The following is a 24,448-nucleotide window of genomic DNA, read 5'->3' on the forward strand; positions in this document are numbered from 1 at the left end:
CGGGGGGTTGAAGGACACATGATTAAAATTACTCTTCCAGTGTAGGAATTCACAGGCTGTCATGTCCTTACTCTCTCTTTGATAAACTAAACAGATAAAGGTTTTATCAAAGTCTTTGGATGATTCTTAGGGGTGTTTTTTTTTTCCCTGAATCTTTCCAATTTATTTCATGCACTGGTGACTCTGACATTGGCTGGTAAATTCCAGATGTTTCTCTGGAGCAATCAAACACAAAGGTAAAATAACATCCTTTCTGCTGGGTATAGTCCCTGTTTCTGCAGGCCAAGGTGAGCTGGCACACAGTTGTCCTGTTCCCTGGCATCAAATTAAGAGCTGAACTCCATTAACACTGAAATCGGCCTTACAGAGACCTTGTTTCCCAGGACACATTGCCCCAACCCATGGACATGCCTCCCATCCTTCAGCCACTCCCCTGGACACATTAAAATCCAAGTATTTGCTTTAGCAGTGTTTACAGGACAGTCTGTATCATCTGTGCACTGCATTTACAAACTCTGCAACTCAATCAGATCCATGAATGAATTCTTGAATAAAACTGATTTCATGCTAATCCACATATGTGCTCTGAAAAAATAAAAAGACTTTGGAAAAATTGGTTGCCTGAGTTAGATTAACAGTAAAACTAAAAAAAAAAAAAAGAAAAAAAAAGAAAAAAAAAGAAAAAAAAAAAGCTAATAATTTCCCTTTAATCTGCTTAAACAAAGGCAAAAAAATGTTGAATTCTTGCTCTTCAAAGTAATTAGATTCTAATGCTAGTGTTAAAACCCCCTGAACAACAATAGGGTGCTATGCTCCAATTGCTACTTTGCAAAGGATTAAAACAATCAGGAAAAAAAAATGAAATCAGGAAAGCTACACCTCCTCAGCTGGTAAAGTCAGCTCTTAGAAGTAACCAAAGAATGAAATGAGTTATGACAATTTTGCACAAAAACCTTAATCCACACTTGTCACTGTGCAGCAGAAAGTTCCCCCATTCACTGCAATGACTCATTAGCACTTGCTGCTGATAAGCAAAGCCAAAAACATCCAGAAGCCAAGAACTTCCTCAGCATGGGGAAGGAGGAGGCGCATCAGACACTGCTCCAGGAGGAAGAAGCTACACATGGACAGCACGAACCCAACTCATTTCAAACACTGCTGAATCCCAGACTTATTTCATACAGCAGGAGAGTTTATACTGTTTCATAAATGCCATTACTCCAGGCTCTGCAAATAGATTAATCTCTTGCTTGTGGGGGACCAGGGGTGACTGGCTGTGGTAGAGGCAAGGAGAGATTCTGTGGTTCTGAACATGTCGTGATGCAGATTTTTGCATAGTTTAAGTTTTCCAATTTGCCAAGCTTTAGGCAGTAAGAAGGTAAAAACAAACACAATAAGAAGTTGCAGCAAACAAGACACTGACACAGTCAATGCATTAAGGAAGGAAAATGCAAGTAATTTTAAATCATGTGAACAACAGTTGGACTCAGGCATTTAATCTGCTTACGGCCTTCAGAAAATCCCAGCGGACACGTACACGCATCCTTTGAAAATGGGATCCAGGCTGGCTGGAGGTAATCAATTCTTCAAAGTCTTTCTTATATATGATTATTTTTAAATGCAAAACTTGTCTTGACCAAGAGGCTTAAAATCTGACTCAAACCCAACTGTCACCTTTTACTTTGTGAGTAGTGTAAGGCAGAACAAGGAATTCACAGGGTTGTGAAATCTTCCCTTTAAATGAAATCACACATACAGCAAAGCAGACATCTTCTAATTTCAATTAACGACCTTCTGAAAGCACTTAAAGGTGAGTTACTATGACTTTTTGGGCTTAGACGCCTGTTATTTTGTACTGCTTTTCATAGACCAGTTGACAGAAGGAAAGTTAAAACCACGTGCTCCAGGAAATGTGATGTTTTACTCTGGGAACTCTATCAGGACCATCCACACAGGCAGCCTTTGCTTCTCTGCCCAGTCAATGGGATGTCAGAGAAGATCCCAGACCAATGGAATAAAAGAGCATTGACACACACAGCATTGTTTTGTGCCCCTATGCCTTTTTTCAAGCAGACATCAGGCTTTTCTGAGCACTCATCAGAACAGAAAGATTCTTCAACAACACACATACAATGACTCAATTAGTGTGACTGCATTGGGGCCTCAAATATAAAATGGCAAGCAACCTAATCTAAGGCAAAATTCTTCTGTAGATTTGCCCTTCCAAGAGGACATCTGGTAAGACATCTTGTGAAGGGATGGACATGAGAAATCAGACACAGAGAAGTAATGTAAAAGTGTAACTGGCGATGACTTCAGAGAAAACTGAGAAACACATGATAAAGAAGAAATAAAGTGCACTCCTGAGGCTGTCTGGAAGGAGGGTCAGAGAAAAAGCTGCTGTCTGGAACTTATTTTGTAGAACTGAAATACATAAATTTAGTGCCAAAATAAGCACTTACAAAATTTACACATCTCTGTCCAGTTTTAGCTCAAAATACGATAGTTCCTATTTATGTTACAGAACCTCTTGCCCAGTCTCAGAAAAGCAAAGCACTTGAGGATGAAGAAAAGTCTAATTTTACTTTGCCAACAAGCACTCCTAACTTCTAACGTCCCTTGCACATCTCAGTTTTCTCCTACATACAAAAGATGATGGTTGGAATGAGCATTTACAAAGCCAGAGGAAATAACCAAAGCGGGGAAAAGCAAATGGCAATTGATTTGCTCAGACATTTTGCCTATTTTCATCTTAAGAAATTAATGGAATTCTCAGAATTACACACAAGATGGAATTTCATGTCCTAGAACAGGCATTGTTCCACCTATGAAGGGCTGAATAGTGTCTAGACAAACTCCCCATCGCTTCTCCAGATTGTTCAGAAAGGTTGTTCAGAAAGGTTTGAAGCCAGACTGCAAAAGATTGCACCCAGTAACCCCCATTTTACAGCACAGAATTTAAACTCTTTATAGACAGAATTTCATATTGTGAACTATCCTAGGTCTCAAAAAACATTTAACAACTTCTCATTGCAACATCCCGAGTTAGTCCCATTCTATTCAAAAAGGCTTTAGTAACTTCATCAATGCCTGCATCCTAATCCAGATCCATATGGACCTCCTAATCCAGATCCCTAAACATCCTACTCAGAAAAAAACAACAGACTCAACCAACAGGACTTCACCTCATTAAACCTTATCAAGCACTAAAACAATTTCCCCAATGTAATTTTACTGGTCTGAGGGGAGATTTTTAAAACATCTTCAACAGCAGGTTTGTACCAACTTCCCTCTCCCATTTTTCCTTCTTTCCTTCATGACAGAGATTCATGATTTTTAAGGAGGTATTAAAATTGTATTTTAGACACAAAATCTTTACTTAAAAAATGCTAATAGTATTATTCAGGGGTTTGCATCTGAATGTGCAGAGCCAGCCAGTCCATCAGATGCTCTCAAAGGCTGTCAACGCTATAAATCACTACTTTTATTTTAATGTAGAAGAGTGATTTTTTCCAAACATGCCAGATTAATACTACAAAAGTCAAAACAAAATAAATCTACTTAATGAACATCAGCAATAACTAAAATTAATTCAAAACATTGCACTTCAAATGAAGCCTTGTTATGAACACACAGAAAATTCAACACTAGAACAAAGTAATAGAAGTATTAGTTGCAAAATCTCTCTGCCATTTTGCCAGTAAGTGTACACATAAATCCTTTAGTCCCTACTAACAATGCTTGGAACATGCAGAAGACACCTCTGAAGCCAGTTAGAAAATACTGTTTAGAAAGGCCTAATTATCTATGCAAAACATTCACCGAGAAGTTTCATGCTAAAACATCAGGTTGACACTGCAGAAATAATTCAGGAACCATTTCTGTAGATAAATGGTCTTGTACCATCTCTTTGATTCACATTAAGGCCCCCCAAAAGACAGCAATATAGGAAAGTAATTCATTATAAATGCCTTTCAATTCCACACTGGACAGATGGCTTCACTCTCTAATGTGACCTCTCTTTTTCAATTTTTTTTTTACTTTTACTGGATTAGATCCAGCAATCCAGTGTTAACGTGATGTTTAGCAGCTCAGACAAGACTTAAATAGCATTTATCCCACACAGTGTTTCACTTGCATGCTGTTCATTTTTTCCACTCAACACAACAGTTTAAAGATTGGAAATATAGGTATTAATAATAATAATTTTATTTTGGAATAAAGAAGATTTTGCTAGGTGATCTTGGGAAGATGGAGAAAAAGAGAGAAGGGGGGAAAAAATACACATTTGTAACATGAAAGAGGTTAATCTTTCCTATACCCTCAGTGGAGAACACCACACATAAGATGAAAATAAACTCTACAATTCTGCTGAATCTGGATTCATGATATTCTGGAGAGCAACAGGGGAAACTCTCCACACATCCTCTCACTTACTAACATAGTATTTACTTGCTCACAGATTTTAATTTTTTTTTTTTTGGCTTTCAGTTCATATTTTCAACCCAGTTAATAATTTCTTTTCACATGTGTGATATTTCAGAAGCATGAGCTGGCCCTGCTGCACATGTTGGGTTGGTTGATGGAGGCATCGGGGGACAGCATTTGCCTGCACTCATTCCAAAACCTATGGAACAGCTATTTTTTGCAGAAACAAGACTTAATATACAACTTAAAGATTTTAGCAGCAGCAGGATTTAAAATACTACAGACTTATAAAGAAACTTAATAGTTTTCAGGCAGCCTGATTAGAGAAATAGTACATTTTCACACATACAGGGTAATCACAGTTCTTGTGTGATTTATTCATCATGGAATTTAAGTTTTAATTTGATTCAGCTACCTGCTAGGCAAGTCTCTGCAGGTAGCAAATTCAAGTTGATAGAAGGCTGCTCAGAAGCATCAATTAACAATAGTTATTAAAACAGTGACCTCTGCCAGCTTTGGTGAGATGACACTTCCTGCTTGGATAGGCAATGAAGAGCATGAAAAGAAATTCAACACCACTCATGCTGAGAAAGTGACTTCATGTCTCGAGACTAAATTAGACAGCTGGCACCATCCCTGACATCTGTACAACAATCCTGGAAGTCTCTGCCTCCTTCTCCAAATTCCACAGGTTTTCTTGGTTTTCATTATTGTTAACACAGGCTCTTGCTTTTTACTTCTGTAGAACCCCTATAAAACGCTCACGGTTTCCTGGCTCCAGTACTAAACTCGCTTGTTTTGAGCAACTTCTCCTCCAGCCAGGAGTTTCCTTGCCAGGCTGTTTTCTCATACAGTTGTTAACACCGTCCTCTTGTCCTTTCTGAACAAACTGCTTCAGCAGTTTCCTCTCTCTTCTCACCCAATTTCCAAGTTTCTCGTGGTGGAAGATTCCAGCCAGGATCCTCTTGGCTCATCTTTCTCTTCCCTCCTCATCTGCACACTGACTTCGTCTCTGCTACTCCTGCAATGCCTCCATTCCTGCTATAAAATCTTTATTCATGACACGTCAGAAAGGCAAAGTGTTCTTTCAAATAACTACCTGACTTCTAACTACCAGGAGGTGAGGTGAGGGCAGAAGGAGCAAATCTGAGCTGTGCACAGTTCTTCAATCTTGAGGCTAAACCACAGAATGAGCAGGACGGAGTTTCAGCACTGGAGAGCCTTGGCAATATGAATCCACAGGTGTGGGAAGAAGTCAGGATGTGTGGGCTGCAAGGAATTAATCTGCTAAGACACAAAGGTCCTAAGGAACAAATTTGTGCCCAACTCCACTCCACCTTCAGAGGAGAAGGCAGACAGCACACATTTGAAAGCACTGAAAGATCCAAACCTGAGAGAAGGCAGACTTCCGTGGATTCTTACAAATCCGCTTGTTTTCAACTTTGCTACGGATGTTATTTCGGTCACAGAGGAATTATGCTTTATTATTGAGTGGATGCAAAAGATTAAGTTATGTGCCTAAATAGTCTAGCAGTGTTTACACATAAACACAGGGTGGTCTGCTGCAAAAGCATATGCACACAGAGCTGTATCAAACACTCGCCATCTGCACTTCTCACTCACAAAAGGCCAAACCTGGTACAGCACTTAAGGATGCATGTGGAATCGTTTGGACACTTCTCCAGAAGCCAAGACAGAGTGTTTAAGGGTTGGATTTACAAAGACATTTAGAAACCTGAGGCTGTGATTCAACTATTTTCAGGCTTCAGCACCAATAGTGACATAAGGCACTGACACATCCCCTCCTGCACAGCATTCAGCCCCCTCAACTGTGCTGTAGGAGCTGGAGCTCACAACTGAGCTGGATTGAAAAAAGAAGACATATTAGTTTAAATCTAAGCCAGTTTCATGATTCAACTCCCTGTGTGGCTGCATGCACCGTGTGCCAGCACAGTTCTTGCTGGCACTACACATCATGGGCCAGGAATGCTGTACACTGGGGTCATTCTATTACAACAATAAAATATTGGTTTATGGTAAAATGTTGTTACTTAAACGGCATTGTTTATACAGCAAACACAATTCTGAATTCTTCAGTGCCACCGTGAGTCCACTAAGTGACGTGGTGCAGACCTGCTTGGAATGTCCTCAAAAGAATGAGCTGACAGTGATGGCACAAATGAACACAGATTCTGCTGCTGAAGGCTTTTGGAATGCAAACCTGCCGCTGAATCAAACAGTCTCTGGACATCTGCACATTTACATTAAATATGAACACACACCTCTGTAACACACTCTGAAAACACACGTTGTTGGTACATACTTTGCTTTTTAAGACAGAGCAAAAAGACATCTGTTCACAACACTGAATTCCAGTGCACCACCTTAAAAAGCATAGCTTTCATGAGGAAAACTTGGGAGTTACAAATAGAGACCTTGCAGTCCAATTCCCAGGGCTATCTTATTATAGTATTGAAATAGCTTTCTTTGTACTTATGTGGAATGCTCTTCAAAATGCCTTTAATTCACAGCAGTAATCATGAGAGGAATACGGATATCAGAATGTGTGAAAACTGGTTAACAAAGCAAGCATGCATCTACTTTACAGTCATCACCAGGATCCTGCCTGAGCCTGCACTGGTCTGTGCTTTATAGAAAGCATTAACTCCTTTATACACACCTTGAGAGGAAAACCAGCCCTCCCTTAACCATGCAGCATCAGTGGTACAATAATTTCAGAACCAAAACTCCACAGCACATATGTATTGTTTATATTTCCACTTCTTCATGAAACACAATGTTGCACCACAACCCAACAATAAATGCAAACAGGAGTAATTTCCAGGGGCCTGGGTAAGTATCAGAATTATTACCTCACTGTTTACCTACAAAGATTGTTCCTGAATTATTCCTAACTTGTCAAGCAATTTGTGCCCCACACATCAGCCTAAACTTGCACATGCACACACACTTCCATACAGCAGAGCTGGCTCAGAATTCCTCAGGAGAAACTCAAGCCAAGAGACCCAGCCAGAGTCCTTTAAAAAGGAAAAACAGCCTTCGCATACACACAGAGCTGTTCCCCATGGTGTTCCATAGCTGGATAATGCCCCTCCACCCTCTTGGGGTTCATCTGGGGTTGCTGGGTCAGTGCTCTGCGGTGAACCCCCCTCTCCTGCACTCCCAGAGTTCTGCAGTGAGGGACAGGGGGTTAAGCTGATGCTGATCTCAGTGAACACCAGACGGTGCTTTGTCAAGGGCCTCAAAGTAAGGCACCAAGTTCAGTCCTGCTTTGAGGCAACGTGATGGGCTGGGATGGTTTCTAGCCCACCGGCCCAGCCAGATTCCCAAGGGAATTGAGTGGGGCTGTCTGCCATCTGGGAAAGGCCCCGCTGTGTGGACTGACCACCTCATGGGATCCTGACACTGTGCATTACTCCACACTGTCACTGAACTTGAGCTCAGCCTTCTCAAGCTAGAATTCAGTATTTTATAACATGCTATTTTCAACTCTGCTACTGAAGATTTACTGCAACAGCAAAGCCTTCTCACTCTCTTTCTTTGCGTTTTATTTCTCCCTCAACAGAGCAGAAATTACAGTACTTACCTCCTTTTATGAACAGCAACAGATGATGCATGATACCTATTATTTATTCTATACTTATGAGAAGCAGAGAGATTTTATCTTTGGGTGCAGCGACTGATGAACAGGAAACACAGGATGTTGTGCCCAGTTAGACCTTTCATAGACTGGGCTTGACCATGACAGACACTGCTGGGAGGAAGAGATCTTAGTGATCACTTCTCCTAGGCACATCAACTCCCAGAACTTAGTGAAGGCATCACAAATTCCAGAGGCTGGGAGGAAAGGAGGATTAAGGATCTAATCCTCTGGAGAATAGCTAATATATCAAAACAGGAGAGCAGAGCAGACCATTTCATACACAGGACAAAAACACACAGAACTAGCCAGTAAAGACTCAAATTTTAGGCTTCATCAATAGACTTCAAACAGCCACTCAAAAAAAAATCATCCACTTCAAGATCTAGCACTTTGTTAAAATTATAAATTGTGGTATGAACAGGCAAGTCTTAATATCGCTACTTCTAAGGGTACTTAGGATACTTGATATCAGCCTCTAAGGATCCTTAAGATCAATTTGTTCTTCTGTAATTAAGAGGGAAGCAAAGGTGAAGAAGAAAGCAGAAAAGATGAGATATAAACGTTGTACAGCCCACTGCAATTTATTACACAAACGTTTACCCATTTCAAATTTTGTGAACACTTACTTTAAGTTTTCTTGAGGGAATTTCATAATGAGTCCTGGTTTTTAGCTCTTCAGAATTATGCTCTGACCAAGTACTTCGATCTGCCTGTGATACTACAGAGATAAAAATCTATCTTACAACTCAGAGGTTTATCAAAAGACTCCTTCAAGGTCATCTTCACACTTCAGTAGAGAAACTGAAGATAACAAGTACAATTAGGCATTTATAAACTTAAGACTCTCCCAGTACAAACATTTAGGACAGACAAGCCCTTCAAAAACATTATTTTATAAAAAATACGCTTTCATCACTTCTTCCTCCAGCATGACAAGCTGTTCCTTAGGTTGAGATTTTTTATAGGGCTTATGGAAATTAATTGCGTGGCTTCCGCTGAAAGTCAACGTGGGGGAGGAGGGCGAATTCCCTTGAGGAAATTCTCTGAGAAAAACTCTTTCCTTGAACAAGAAAGTTGGTTTAAGGAAAGGGCTCATCATGGCTGTAACTCCTGGGCTCAGTGAACACAGTCCAGACATGGCAGCAAAGCAACAGCAGAAATTCACTGCACCTTTCTGGCCATTTTCCCACTCTTGTAATCAGATTCCCTCTCATTTGTTATTTCCACTCACACAAGGATCATGTGCAGCCCCAGCAGAGATTAGACAGGTTTTAAGTTCACTGTGGCTTTTGAAATGTTGGAGCCACTGAGCTGGAGTTTAAAGTCCTTCATGGGGCTGAGAGCTGGACTAAAGCCAAGTACCACAGTAAGAAATACAGAAATTCAAAAGTGTAGTCCTGTACCTGCAACGCTTGACATCACCTGCAGAGCTTCCCTAAAAAGTAAAACCTAAGCTAGCATTAATGCCAAACATATCTAAAGTAGAATAAGCCCTGCAAAACTACCATGTCTGGTGCAATCAGGGAGAAAAGCTCAGCCTACTAAAAAATAACATGATTCTGTTTACGTAGGTAAACTAAGAGAGAGAAGTGCACAAGTGAAATCCAAGGAATGAAGATCTCCCAAGGTAAGTACAAATATGATAATTAACAGTGCCTAGCTTAGTTCCTAAATATGTTTCCCTATCTACTTCATGAGTATTGAGCTCAAAACTTGTGGAGAGCAAATTCCTTTAAGGAATGTCAAATCGGTTCTTCGAAGTAAAAAAATTCTGAATTGTCAGATGATTTCTAACAGTAATAGGCAGAGATTAGGAAAAAAAAAAGGACAGTCTATGCATTCACAGTCCTTTATTAAAAACAAGCAAAGAAAAAATGAAGACTGTCCACTGTAATGTGACTGAATGGTACGAAATAATCCACCTGTCCCTGGGACTGTACTTGGTGAAAAGCCAGCATCTGTACTCTGCCAAACGACATCTCCAAAGTGCTGCCAGGGAAGGGCCAATAAAACATTTCTTGCAGACCCTGCAGACAACAGGAGCCTGATGAACCCTTTCTGATCAGCAGCCCCAGTGTCTGGCCTGTCTGTCAATGCCAGTGGCTCTCAGCAGGGAGTGGTTTATTATTCTAATAAGGTGCTCCAGTAAAGAGAGGGTCAGCCCTGAATCACTGCCATAAGAAGATTTAATTAGATTTTTACACTGGCTAAAGACATTCCCTGCACACACACAAAATCTTAAATTTGGAGATAAACGACAGTGTATTTTAAGGCAAGGTTACTCTTCCTTTTGTTTTAAACATCCTGTTTCTGTTTTTCCTTTTCTTGAGACAGCTGTTTACATTACAGTTACACTGTCCAAGCTTAAAGGTTTCTTCTGGAAGAGTTCAATAATTTTCTGATGAAAAACTCACTAGGCAAACCTGCTGAAGTACTCCACCTAATACAGAGCTCTGTAATTTCCTAGGAAAATCTCTGAAAACCCATACCCAATCAAAACAACCCAAATTTGCTTCATCACAGAGTAAAAGCTGCAGAACAGTTTGATACTGAATACATGTACACTACATACCAATGTATTATTGTTAATATGCTGTTTTAATTAAAAATATACTGGATAAAGAAGAGAAAGGGGCTCAGCTGTATTAATCCACACCACTGCAATCTACCTGTATTAGCAGACAGAACGTTCATTAAGGGTAACCTCATATCAAAGATTTTTCTAAAAGCCACCAGAGGAACGTTGAAGTCAACCACGAGTGCCAGGGCCATTAGGGCTGTATCAATCATTAGGAAACCATTATCTCAAATTCATGCTGCTACCAGGATACGGGTTCACCCAGTAACATGACAGCAAATTATATGATTAATTAGCTCCCACATAGCTACTGTGAATCAACCAGTTGAAACCGATGCCCTACAGAAACAGATAAAATATTACCAAATGGTAGCTATTGGCTCAAAAGATCTTCCTGCAGTTACACTTTCAAACACTGGTGAATTTGCAGATGTTTTAAGGGAGCTCCCCACCCATGCTCACTTTGCATTCACTTCTCACTGCACTGACATGCACTTCTGTGTTCTTCTTTCACCGTTTAATTATTTTCACTTTTTTTGCCTAATTGCAATCATCAAGTTTCCTGTAGATTCAAAACATAAACGACAGTGGCATTCATCTAATGGCACCCGTTCTTAAGAGCACTTCAGAGGCATTTTTAAAAAGGAGACAAAATATATGCCATTGATTGTATTGTGTAACTATTTGGCAAAAGACACAATGAGACAAACATTGCACAACAACTCTGAAAAGGATGATGGGAAAGCTGGAAGAGAAAGCTTAACTGAGAACAAAACAAATTAAATTACATCCACCACTGAGAACCTCCCTGCTTTGACTGGTGTCCTGCACCCCACCCCATCAGCTGAGTCAAGTGGTGAGAAGTCAGCAACAGCAAAAAAACCAAAACATGGGCAAACAAAACAAATGGCTCATTTCATTCTTTTCAAGGGCTTTAAAAACCCCCAAAGCACACGTGTGTACAAACACTACCCAGTATTACAGTGCTCAGTGCTACCTGACACCTGGAGATGCTCTGCTCACTCAGAGCTGAACTTTTCTCAGTACATCCTCTCCTTCACACTCAGGAGATGGGAATGAACTAGTTATTTAGGATCTGAAAACAACAGAAGTCAACTATGGAGAGACCTTAATGTGAGAGAAAACAACTTCATCCTTGAAACTCTCGAAACAAACCAGAGCAGATGATGAGATAAAGAGATATTTGAAACAACTTGAAATCCACAGACCATCCAATAACCAGGTTCTCTGTGTACCTTCTTCCCACCAGCATTTTAAGATATGTTGAGAATTTCAGCAGAAAGAATTTGAGAGATTTGCAAAATGCACACCTTTAAGACCCAGTACTTATTTACTGACACATCAACAAGGCAATTAGTGCAAAAGCAAACTGTTCACTTGCATTAAGAGCTTTTTGGTGGAGAGTGATGCCTAAGACACCAAAAATGACCTGGCTTTAATACATACCAGCATAGAAACAGATGATTCAATCATAGCACTGCTGAGAGATGCAGAAGTACAGAGCAGAACAGAAAGAAGGATATTACACTACTCAGGCTCCAATATCAGAATCTTTATCCTATCGATGACTTAATAAAAAACTGAGGGAAGACAGCAATTGTGGAACAACAAAAAGAAATTAGTAGCAGCAGATAATATTTTAGTTGTACTAGCAAAAATTATAATTGATTTTCTGTCTGTGGTGTTAAAGTTGCTATCTTTGCTCTGAAAATAAATTTTCATTTAAAAAGCATAATCATATGTTAAAATAGTTCTACCTGGCATTTTCTGTCCACAGGCTCATTTTACAAGAGGGATACAAGAGCCACCATTGCTCTGTCACGTCAAGAAATCCATTTCACTTCCTTAGGAATACCTAAGATTAGAAAGCATTAAATTTGTTTATCATCTACTATGCTGTAAAATCATGCTGTTGAAGAAGGAACCTTTTGTCTAAATGAGGAGCAACTTTCAAACTAGAAAAGATCATGGAAGCATCAACATAGAAACTGTTTTTAAGCCAAATTTCAGATTTTACAAAAATCATGCAACTGTTACTTCAAATGCCAAGCACTCCTCCTTGTAGCACTCCTTTCAATTAACTCATCAGCTTCTCATTGTGGGATTTTTAAACAAGCTACTATAATCTACATTATTACTTAATGCAGTTTCTTCAAAAATATCTGTTTTCTCCTTCCATCAGCCACCACCCTCAAACTGTCCTTCTCAAGGGTTCACAAGCAGTGGGCTTTCAGCTCTTTTCAAGACCTGTCTACATGGCACACACGAATCTGTCGTGAGCAAAAGCATCATCTCTGCTGAGCAACTGTCAAAATGCAAAAGCCAAAATGAAAGAAGGTTCTGCATGTAAAACAGGGAAGTAGAAAAGCCTGGGTTTTGGCTTCAGGGCAGCTCAGCTTTGCAGGGCTATTTTGGACACAGATACTACATTCTAACTTGAAATACATCAAAACCATAGGGTATTTTTTGCCATTCCTAGAGCACATTTGATTTTAATACCAAACACTGAATACAACAATCAGCAAAGGAGCTCAACAATTCAGAGGCCACAGAAGTTTAGGCAGCTTGACACACACTGACAGGCTCCAGCCAGGCTTGTGTGTAATTATTTCATGTGTTGGCACTTTGTCTTCCATCACTGAAATGAGCACCTAAAGGCAAGAACACAAAGGATACAGGACAATACATCATCACTCACTTACCACAACAAATGCTGACAGTGGATACTCAGAGCTTCCTATTAGGCCTTGCAAATAGGAATTATCTGGTCATTCATTCCTCACAACGTGTCACTCCTGGATTCTGGATTTTTAAAAAAATTACTTGGTCTTGAATAAACAAAATTAAAAAAGAGAAGTCCAGACTCTTTCCCTGGATGAAGGCATCTGCCTTGTGGTGTGGTTAATGCCTCCTCTCATCCCAGCTTTGTACCAATATTGCTCGAGTCACTCCCAGCATTCCTGCACAGCTTCCAGATGATAAAATTCTCACCATTCCCATGGGGAAACTGAGGCACAGAACAACTCAACAAAACAGTAATTTGCTCTGCAATAACTTGCTTAGGAGGCTCTGCATCTTTTTTAATTGCTTTCAAACACACATGGCACAGAATGAAAAGGCTGAACACTATTCCACAATCAGGGATTGGAATCAAAGCATTACATGCAACAATGGAGCATAATGATCCTACACAGAATACAATCTTCATTTCATTCCATTCCAGGCAAGCTCAGTAAACGTTAAATAAGTGATTCACTACTTTACCACAAACTCTGTGCCAAACTCTTACTTTCTTTCCCAAAACTGAGTTTCAAAGAACAATCTTGAGCAAAACAAAAGCATAAATTTAATTTCAATGCAAAAACTGCTGCATTAAGGTGCCTTTGGTTGCTAAAATTAGAGGGCTTACTACAGGATTCCCCTGGCCATGACTCACAGACAATAAAGACACGGTGTGCAGCCACAGAAAAAAGCCAAAGCCAAGTCTGCCAGTGTTAACAAGCTCTTCCCTGTCCAGTTTTTACTCCCTATGTTACCCATGCCAAGGCAAGAATTGGGTCAGTACACAGACAATGAGGTAAATGTATCTATGTCAATTAGCAGCGTTCATCACACTACTGATACACTTATTTTCACAATAAAACACACACACACTGCTAGTAACATCACTGAAATGGAAAGGATGGTGTTACTCCTGTGTATGTAAAACCTACACAGCAAAGAGCAAGTGCCTTCCAAAATTAACCCATCAAGAATGGAAATAACAGTAGAGCAACATCTATAAAGGGATGAAAATTGAGTCGCTTCACCCAGTGAAACTTCTAATGGTTCCATTTTATTTATTTTTTCCCACTGTGTGTTGGGAAAATGGGCCTAGAAAATAACTGTACCAAAATACTTCAAATCATTTTAAGTGAAGATTATATTTAGAGGAGAAAACTATGAAGTCATCAGCTGGAATTTGCTACCCCAAGCTTTTTTCATTTAACCCATCCATAGGGTTTCTTGTAAACACACAAATACCCAGAGAATGCCCTAAAGTGAAATTAAAAAGTAATAACAGTTATTTTTAACAGCAGGTAAAGAAAGCAGAGCAAAGCAGTTCTTCTGTGTATCCTCTGTAGTTAGAAGGGACATCCAGGCATCCTCTCACACCTTGCAGTCCAGCCGTGAGCACAGCCAGAGCCCGGCACCACCACGGTCCCCAGGGATGGGAACAGCCCCCTGAGCTCCCAGGACACCCCCATGGTGCAGTTCATCACTTGGGAAAACTTCACCCTTTGTAGAGTTACTGCTGAAACTACACGGGGCTTTAATTGCCTTTATTTTTAGGTAAGATTTGCATTTTTGAAGTGTTTTCCCTGTGACACACACCTAGACCTTCCTTCTCCTCAAGTGTACAGGGTTCCCATTTGAAAGCACTTTTATCCCCTCTCCCACTGTTGCTGTTTAGTTCTCCTCTCAGACAGACAAAGGTTACTTTGTAGAGGTACAAAAAGTCATTAATTAATACATCCACAAAGAGCTTATATCACATTACACAATATGATTATACAATAAAGCTGGTCTGGCTGAGCCACCAAAATATAAAGACCTTCTTGCTCCACCTTATTCCAGCTCTGCTCTTCCTGCTCCTCATCTCTGACAGGGGAATATACAACCAATGCAGATGGAAACATTTGCTGTAATACATTTTTGATTTTGGCAAGAGGCAGTTTTAATTTATTCTTTTCAGATTGATTGTCTGCTGCAGTCAAGCAGCCTCGAATCCCCATCCCCCAAATAGCAATGAGAAAAAAAAGGGAATTTGGGGGGGGTTAAAACAATCTTATTATAAAATCACAGCTTTAGCAAAAGCTTTGATATCATTATTAGATTCATACAAATTTTCTCTCTTATCTAGCTTGTTCCTCACTGTCTTAATTAGTTCAACCACATGTAGTTTGTGTTCTTTTTAACTTTTTTTTTGACACAGAAACAAGCAGTTAAACTAGTATTTGCAGTCTTTAATTACACATTAAAATCTTCATCCTTAACTTTCTTTGTTACTGAAAGTACAGGGATTCCCTACAGTGCAATATTAATGTTCTGCTCTAAATGCTGCAAGGGCATCTTCTAATGGTTGGGACTGTGGAACAACTTTTAATTAATTGCCACCTTTTAATGGCACGGTTCTCACACAAACATTACCTTTAAGGCAAACATACATCAAAGAGTCAGAAATTTGCTCTTTCACAACAGAGCTGTGCTCCCCAGTAACTCTAAACTCACTAAGGGTCTGCTGCTCTGGATCTGTGCATGCTCTGGAAACAGCAGATCAACACTGGTACATGGCCCAGAGTCTCCAAAAAGATTCATCTTTTTCACTTCCCAAATACAGTGTTCCAGTTAATCTTCCCCAAAGTAGATGGGAATGATTTCAAATCGCTGTGCTTGGTCACACAGGGCTCCACATCACACTCACAACAATCCTATTTGGGGGATTATTTGTGGAATATGACAACAAAATGTCAACAGCCACCAGCCCCAGGTGCTTTCTGGCTCACGTCTCCATGACAGGCACATGCACAGAGCTCATCACATTGGCCCACAGTGGCTCACAACACTCTTGTAACAAGAGCTCTACACACAGTAAAGAAATTGTGAAATCTTAATTGCATGCACTCTCATCCCACAGTACTTGGTTAGAAGAGTTGTTGAAAAGTGAATAAATAAAATAGGTTTTTCCTCCATGTTAAAATACACTGTGAAGTTTTACCTCCTAACCAATGTTTCCTGTCCAGAGAAGCTGTGGCTGCCCCATCCCTGGCAGTGTCCAAGGCCAGGCTGGATGGGGCTTGGAGCAACCTGGGATAGGGGAAGGTGTCCCTGCCCATGGCAGGGGGTGGAATGGGATGAGCTTTAAGGTCCCTTCCAACCCAAACCATTCTTTGCTTCTTTAATGCATATTTCAGTCATTTACTACGGATAAAGCAACATCCAAGATCCTTTTGTATTGTATGGATAGAAATTATTCTCCTGTTACTGAATATCATAAGGAACATTTCGTTTTAGTCAAAGTATTTCCTTTGGACAATCTGTGTTGATCAATGCCTGCTGTTTTTTTGTAACTACTTTGTAAGAAAATATGCAGCTGCATAGTACTTAATGGAATTAAATTAAATTCAGCATATAACTACAGCCAAAAAAAAAAAAAAGCATTGATTTGGCATAACAAAACAAAGAAGATTACTGTAGAAGCCCCTGCTGCCAGATATATCAACACATTAGGAGATTAAATCAAGATTAAAATGTTTAAAAGAATTGTGTTTCTAAAGATGCATAGAGCAGCAAAGCTCGTGTTTTTTGGTATCTAAACAGGTTACAAAGTACCTGTGAAGTCCCAAAGTTAACACGATACATAACCCAAGTGAACAGCACCAAAAACAAAGCAGAGACATCAAACAATTTAAGAGCACCTATTTTAAAATTTACCTGTTACACTGAAATAAAATTTCAACTGGATTATTCCTTTCTGCCTTTTTTGGAGAAGAGTTTGATAAAGTATCTTTGGCTACAAATAGTGAGATGACCACTGTTATATCCCAGGTATGTTACTGGATTTGATCTCTCTGGAGTTGCCTAACAAAGCCCTTCATGGAATCAAAACTGTACTGTAGAGTTTTTTCTTTCCAGCTACACTATACTGAGTGCTAAACAGTAAATACCACATAACTGAGACAGATTGCCATTACATTTAATAGCAGACTGCTCCCCCCCACCATCTTTAAACAAAACACACCCAAAGCAGCAGGATAAAGCAACAGCCAGTCACAGAGCTCAGGAACATTTGTCCCTGCTGCTGACATGGGCAACTGGGAAAAAAAAAAAATCTGTCTTTAAAAGCTTAAGACTCATCTCTCATCCAGATGACAAGGACTGTCACTCACTGGTTTTACATCTGAAATCCAGAAAGGACAATCCAACACCCACCCAAGGGCTGCTCCTTTGGAAAACTCAGTTCAAGACACGTTAATGATGTGTTATCACCCTGGAATTGTCCCATATAATTTGTTACACAGATGGGTTCAGTCAAAGGAGATGCTTCCCCACCACTGGGATTCCACTGTCCTGGCCACACAACCCCCGAACAAACTGCAATCAGTATGGGAGTCAGGGATAGATGGCAACACACTGCAACTCCCACTAAAACAGCTTCACAAAAGAGCTCTGCAACAGGAGTTCAACAATTAACTACAGATAAAAAGAAAACAGCACAATGATGTGATCCAAACTGTACACAAGACACCAAATACTAAAATTAATGTTCGATCGACATGATACATAACTGCAAAGTAATTAAACTTATTCTTGTAAATATTATTGTCCTACAACATAAAGAACTAGTTTTTAATCTTTTTTTCTTTCATATAAAAGGGGATTAATTTGTGGAGCAAAAGGGTCACATGTTTCAGCAACATGTTCTTTTACAGTTCCTGTTGCACTGTCTTGCTGAAATCAAGCTAAAGGAATTCCGTGAGAAACTTAAACATGAACAGGGATATGAAATGAGCTCCCAGTATTGAAAGATATTGAAAACTGATCTCTTCCTTATTAATGCAATTCCCCATCATGTACAAAAAGATATCTCCATGTTCCAGAATGCAAACAGAGTTTTAATCTTTAATTACATTCTCAACCTCAGCTCTTCTGGAGAGAAGTATAGAAGTGGGCCTGAGGATTATTGCTTTATTACATTATCATCTCTGTGGTATTTAATGAATATTGATACTTAATGCAGCTCTGCCAGTACAGGCAAAGAAGAATTTCAGAACTGCACAAAGAACTTCCAATTATTTTTCTCAAAACAGAAAATACAGCACACACTTTGCTCTTCTACACTTGAATACTCCAGGAGGAGGCCCAAAGATTGGAGTCCAGCTCCTGATACTGAATTATTGCAATAACAACATCTGGCATGTTAAATAACCCCACCCCTACACCTGGTGTCACACTGAACTGAATCAGATTCCTCATGGAATCACAATGGTTTGGGTTGGAAGGGACTAACACAGCATAATTTAAACATGTTCTCTCAAAAAATACAAAACTTATGAACCTTTATTGGCTAAGCATGCTTTGCCATTACCTTAAGAATGATCTGCCTCTTTCTTACATACAAAATCCCTGAACATAGGAAGAAATTAGATGCTGTTTATAAAACAAAATGCTGAAAAAACACTTTCCTCCAAAAAACTCTTGGCAAAGGGCTCATCAGGATTTTTCTTTATTGCAAAAATGATAATTATACAAGTTAAGTTCCAAATAATTTCTTTTGGCACATCTGATGACTAGGTGTATAGTTTTATATATATATATAAATGTTAAAACCAGCATAAAACCAGCAACTTCTTCATTTAATACTAAATCCTTCCTTAAGAGTCAATTTCAGTACCCTGAAGAAAGCTCTTGACCAAAGCCAATAGAATCTGACAGAACTAATTATATGACAGAACCATTAAACAGGTAAGACATTAATGCTGTGACAGAACAACACTTTGACTATGCTGGTATTGAATCAAGCTCCAACAAACACAAGAGTTTGGGATATCTGTACAGTTCTGTTCCAAATCCAGATGAACAAATACCTGCTGAGCCAGGAAATTAACTTTCTAAGGAGACCACTCATTATGGAGCATCTTTAGCTAATGCAGCTCCAAAGGATGCAGGATGTATATATCTTTTGAATATATCCTTCTTCTCTAGAAGAATCATCCAGATGAATTCTGAGGTGTAGACAGCAGAGACCTCCTCCATCTCACCCGGAACAAGCAGCAGAAACAAACTGGCCATTCAGAGTCTCTATATCCTCAAGTTACCTCCTAAAAGAAAAGTTATCTCCACAGATTTTTTTGCTCATTTATCTCGAACAGTATCATAGGCAGCAGTGTCTTTTCCTTTATTAAAAAAAAAAAAAAAAAAGAAAAAGAAAAGTAATTTTGCTGGTGTGCTCCTAGCCACAGAGTACAAATTTACAGAGATTTTTACTCAATCTATTACAATATTTTCACTGTCATGTTAGGGTATACATCAGACCACAAGAGATTTACAAGACAAGCTGAAGAGCCTTAAAACAAAAAAACTGGACTCTCTTTTACTCAAACTTCTCTGTTCATTGAGCCTGAAGTTGTCAAACAAGAGCCAGACTTCCACTTGTTTATTGTTTATAGTGTGCTTATTTCTCCAAAACCACAAAGTGACAAGAAATGACCCTAAAAGGCACAATAAAGGGCAAGAGTCTCAGTACCTTCTGTGGTGATCAAGTTCTTGTTCTGGCAATTTTCTTCCAGACAAAGACAACAGATGATTAATCTGGGAGCACTGAGAAAGCCCCATGCAACAGAGCTATCAAAGTCATGGAGTTTGCAACCGAGACCCCTAAAAATTCCCATTAAAACTAACTGACCCTCTTGTGTGTGCCACTGAACTCTGCTGCAACAATACAGACAACATCCTGGGCTTCCTCTTTTCTTCCCTCTCCAGCTCACAGTGGCTCACTGCTGTTGTTTTCCATCTGGACAGTGACACACCAGATTCCCTGGGATCCCAGCAGGGTGATCCAGCAGCAGGAATTACCTCTGTGGGTTCCCTGCTTTCAGCATCCCCTGAGAGAATTCTGCTTCCTCAGGGTCTCAGAGACAACTTCATAACTGCAAATTTTCTTTTGATGATGTGGTGCCAAGCAAAATAATACAAGATTAATTAACTGCACCAATTACTACATTTCAAGAGGAAAAGAAAAGCTATGCCGTCATTTCTTATTGTCTTTATTTATTGATTCCCAAGCAGGAGCAGCCACTCTGGTTTCCAGCAGGGCTGCAGGCAGACGCTTCCCCAGGCACTCAGAAGGAGCTGACAGCTCTCAGCACTTTAGCAAACACTGCCTTGAGATTCCTTAACAGAAGGAAGGAACCAGCAGCCAGATGAGAGGCATGTGAGGGAACGCATCCATTAGCACGTACAGGGAGATGTCTTGTTAATAGAAGACAGAAGGAGGGACAAAGCAGGCAGAGAAAGCAGCCAGCAGTTAGTCATTTTCTCACACAGATCATTTGGCTGGGAATGAGACACACATCAATCCAGCCTTCCTTTCTGCACTTTCAGAGCCAGGGAAAACCAATACTGAAAAGCAAAACCGAACACCAAAAGGCCTCTCTTCAAAACTCCTCAGCACCCTCAGAAATAACAAATAACAAATAGTGAGAAAATGTAGATCTTCCTTATAGTGGTTGCATAGGGCAGAGAACTTCCATTTGCAACTCCACCTTTTGGATTCAAAATTGCTGCTGCTGTTTCATATATTTACTAGTGAAAAACTAAAGCTTCTCACCTCCAAACCAGAGCACATCAGAAGGCAGCCTAAGGCTGGGGAGGAAAAGGGGTGAGAGCCCACCAAGAATCACTTTTGCCATCAGCAAAACCCGTTCTCCAGCTCCTTCTGTGAGCGTAAAGCAGGAAGAGATGGCCGAGCCTCGGAGACAGGCTTGGGTTTGCTTTGTTTGACTGGATTCTTTGGAAAATTGGAGAGGAAAGAAGAAAAGCAGAGCAGAGAGAGGGACTGAAGGCTCAAGTGAACAGTGAATTGACACTGAACTCGATTTTACTGCTGTATCACCCCCTTTATGAGGAGAAACACCATTTTGGGTATGTTTAGTTTGTGGAATACAACCCAGGTCTTGCCCCAGCAGCAAAGATCAAAGACCTGGATGAGCAAGAAAATTGCTCAGCTCGCACCACTGCCACCGAGAACATGAAGCACAACAGCAAAAGTTACTCATGCAGTTTCTTCAAGGAAAAGGACCATAAATAAACAGATTAGTAACCTGCCCTCTAATACCACCTTTAACTCAAATGTAGACATGTTTACTAGCAAACTAGCCATGTGCAAAATCTGCATAAGAATAAATTGGTTTTAGGAGATTCTTTGCCCAAATCATCACCTCTGATACCTCCTGAGCAACTGTTTCCTTTGTTCCTTTGCTGGCAGACTGGAATTACTGCAGTGTTGATATTTGCTCCAACCTGCTCTCCTGAAATGACATTTTGGCATACAGCTGGTTTCAACTACTTCTGTTTAAGAAAAGCTCTAGATAATACAGTTGCTCTGAACAACATTTAAGAAACACTTGACTCATTGTTACTCAGCCCAATGACTTTTCACTGAACTTAATTTTAATAGCATACATCAAAGCAAAAATAGACCAAGAAATAGTTACCCCTTTCTTGATGAATTAATAAAGCTAAAAAACAAATAAATCCTTGAATTGCCATGGGAATATTAGTACGCAGGATGCCCTTTCAAGGAGATCTGTAGTTTTGCACCTGGATGTTTTCTTTTTTGCATTTTATAAAGAATGAAGGGAAAAAACCACCACTGCATGATTCATCACTATTTGCATGAAACTACAGCAAAATCAAGATATTAAAATCCATTTGTCACACCTTTTTTTTTTTTTTTAAAATACTTTTCATAAGCCTATTTTCATAAGTCTTTTCACAATCTGCTTCTGCCCTGTGTTGGAAACAAGATATTGAGCCCAACTGGTATTTGATTTGCCTTAATATCACTATTATTCTCTTAAGACATACCGAGATAGCAAACAAGAACAAATATGGAAAGGTCAAAGAGAAGCCAGAGAGGAGGAACCCAGTGACAGATAAAGGGCCAGCTCAGCAGAAACACATTTTCCCTGTGAATAATGCTGGAAGTGGTAATAAGATACTGAAACATAATTCAACTACTGGCTAAAGTTTAGCTACCACACTAAAATTTCAGTCTATCTGCAGATCCTAGATAAATCCATCACTGAAGGAAAATCATCTACAGATAACAAGAAATATAATACTTTTAAATGTGTATATTATGTATCTCACATTAAGATTTATACAGCTGCAACTGTTTAAGAACAGATTTTTCTATGCAAAAATAGAAGTTAGCTCTTTATATATATTTCTATTAACTAGAGATGCCATGATTAAGAAATAAAACAAAACCCACCAAAATATTTTAAGACCTCTGAAAAAACCTGTGTCAACTGATATCACAGTACTCCAATTTACAGACTGCCTGGAGAAGTCCATTTGAAGCTCCAGATACCCCAACAAAGGAGGAAAACTAATCACCAGTTTGCCACAAGATACCCCTGTTCCATCACACATATCAGAGAAACAACATCTGGTTTTGAACTGCTGCTGCAGCCCCCTTCAAACTGCTCTCCTTTGTTGGATATATTGGTAAAACAATCAAGCATTTTATGGATTCTTGAATTACCAGCACTTTAAAGTTAATATACAAGGGGAAAGCTCTATTGGCTCTGATTTTTTTCACACTTCCTTTAAGGAAAAAACTCATTAAACATACACCTATGAAATCTGGTGACAACACGGACTTCTATTATTGTAACTACGAGGTTTTTGGTAGCACAGTGTTTATACATCAGTGACTCTTGTTTTGTGAAGAAAAGCAGGCAGTTTCCACAAACTACAAGGATGCTCAGCACAATGAACAATTGCTTAGCACTTCATTTTCTACATAATAATCATTTTCTTACATGTAACTAAATATTTCAGGTGGTTGATTAATTTTTAAGCTTCATTGTGTGCATCTCTGTGTTTCTGGCATCACTACACACAGCCTGCTTAAAGTGTTGATACTCTCTGTCCTCAAACAGTTTCTAAGTGTCCTCATAATTGCTTGTCACCTGTAAAAGAGGTTTAGATCCAATGCAAAATTAACATATGGTGAACAGATGGACTCGGAACAGACGTTTGCCGAGAAAGTACTCACACCAAAGACTTTCTGGCTTCAGTCTTTCAGGACCTTCAGAAAAGTCCTACTTGAAGCTCCAAGTCATACTAATCAGGTGAGCATCATTCCTCAATGACAAGCTCGTGTTGCAAAAAGTTTTTTAATGACCTGCTACAAAGAGAATGTGTATGGAACAAAACTGCAAGCATGAGGTTGCCTATTATGATGATCTAACATTAAACCAAAAAACCAGTAAGTTAATAAGAAATATGCCACCCCCCAGCACGGAAACTCTTCCAAATATCCAATTACTTACTGAGGAGGCAGGACAAGAGTTGTTGGCTGGGCTTTTGGTCTGCGCTTTGCAGAGACTCCCATCTGGTTGGCCGAACGTTTCAGAGACTGCTGATTCAAAAGGCCAGATGCCAGCCCAGCATGGTACTGCAACTGGATAAGAAAAAACATATATATATATTAAAATACACACCACTGCAGTACTCTGTCTGTGTCAGACCTCTGCTACCTGTGGCACCTGATTCAAATTACAGCCAGTCAGGAAGTTAACGTGTGGTATTTCAGATATATTGCTTGGTAGAAGACAATAGGGACAAAAAGTCTGCTGTGAAATGGGTACAAGGAGCAAGTTGTGCATCAGGGCAAGTAAGATGATGAATCAAGGACTTCTTCTCAAGTCTAACTCAATTGAAACTTGGGCTTGCTTTTAAACATTGAGACTGCTGCTCCTCTCTAGGGACTAAGCATTCTCACTTTAGGAAGAAGATAAGAGGAAGACAGATGCAACCCTTTCAAAATATAAACCAGCTTTTTAGAAGTAACACTCATCTTTTTCTTCTTAAACATAAAAACACAAAACATTTGCAAAGGAGGTTCTACCACTGTAAGGAAAAATCTTGCTTTTAAAATACCTGCTCGCACATCTCCATAGCACTGCAGAACAATTCACATTCTG

General features: G+C 39.6%; 1 protein-coding gene across 1 annotated transcript in view; it reads right to left on the reverse strand.

Moving 5' to 3' along the window:
• MED27 (mediator complex subunit 27) overlaps window positions 1-24,448 on the reverse strand; it is an 84,052-nt gene that overhangs the window by 27,303 nt on the left and 32,301 nt on the right. Inside the window, exon 3 of the mRNA XM_069031505.1 lies at window positions 23,795-23,925. Within this exon, the coding sequence (XP_068887606.1) occupies window positions 23,795-23,925 (131 nt within the window). The remainder of the gene's footprint in view (window positions 1-23,794; window positions 23,926-24,448) is intronic.

Source organism: Aphelocoma coerulescens, chromosome 17 (genome assembly GCF_041296385.1).
Source record: "Aphelocoma coerulescens isolate FSJ_1873_10779 chromosome 17, UR_Acoe_1.0, whole genome shotgun sequence".
Classification (NCBI taxonomy): domain Eukaryota; kingdom Metazoa; phylum Chordata; class Aves; order Passeriformes; family Corvidae; genus Aphelocoma; species Aphelocoma coerulescens.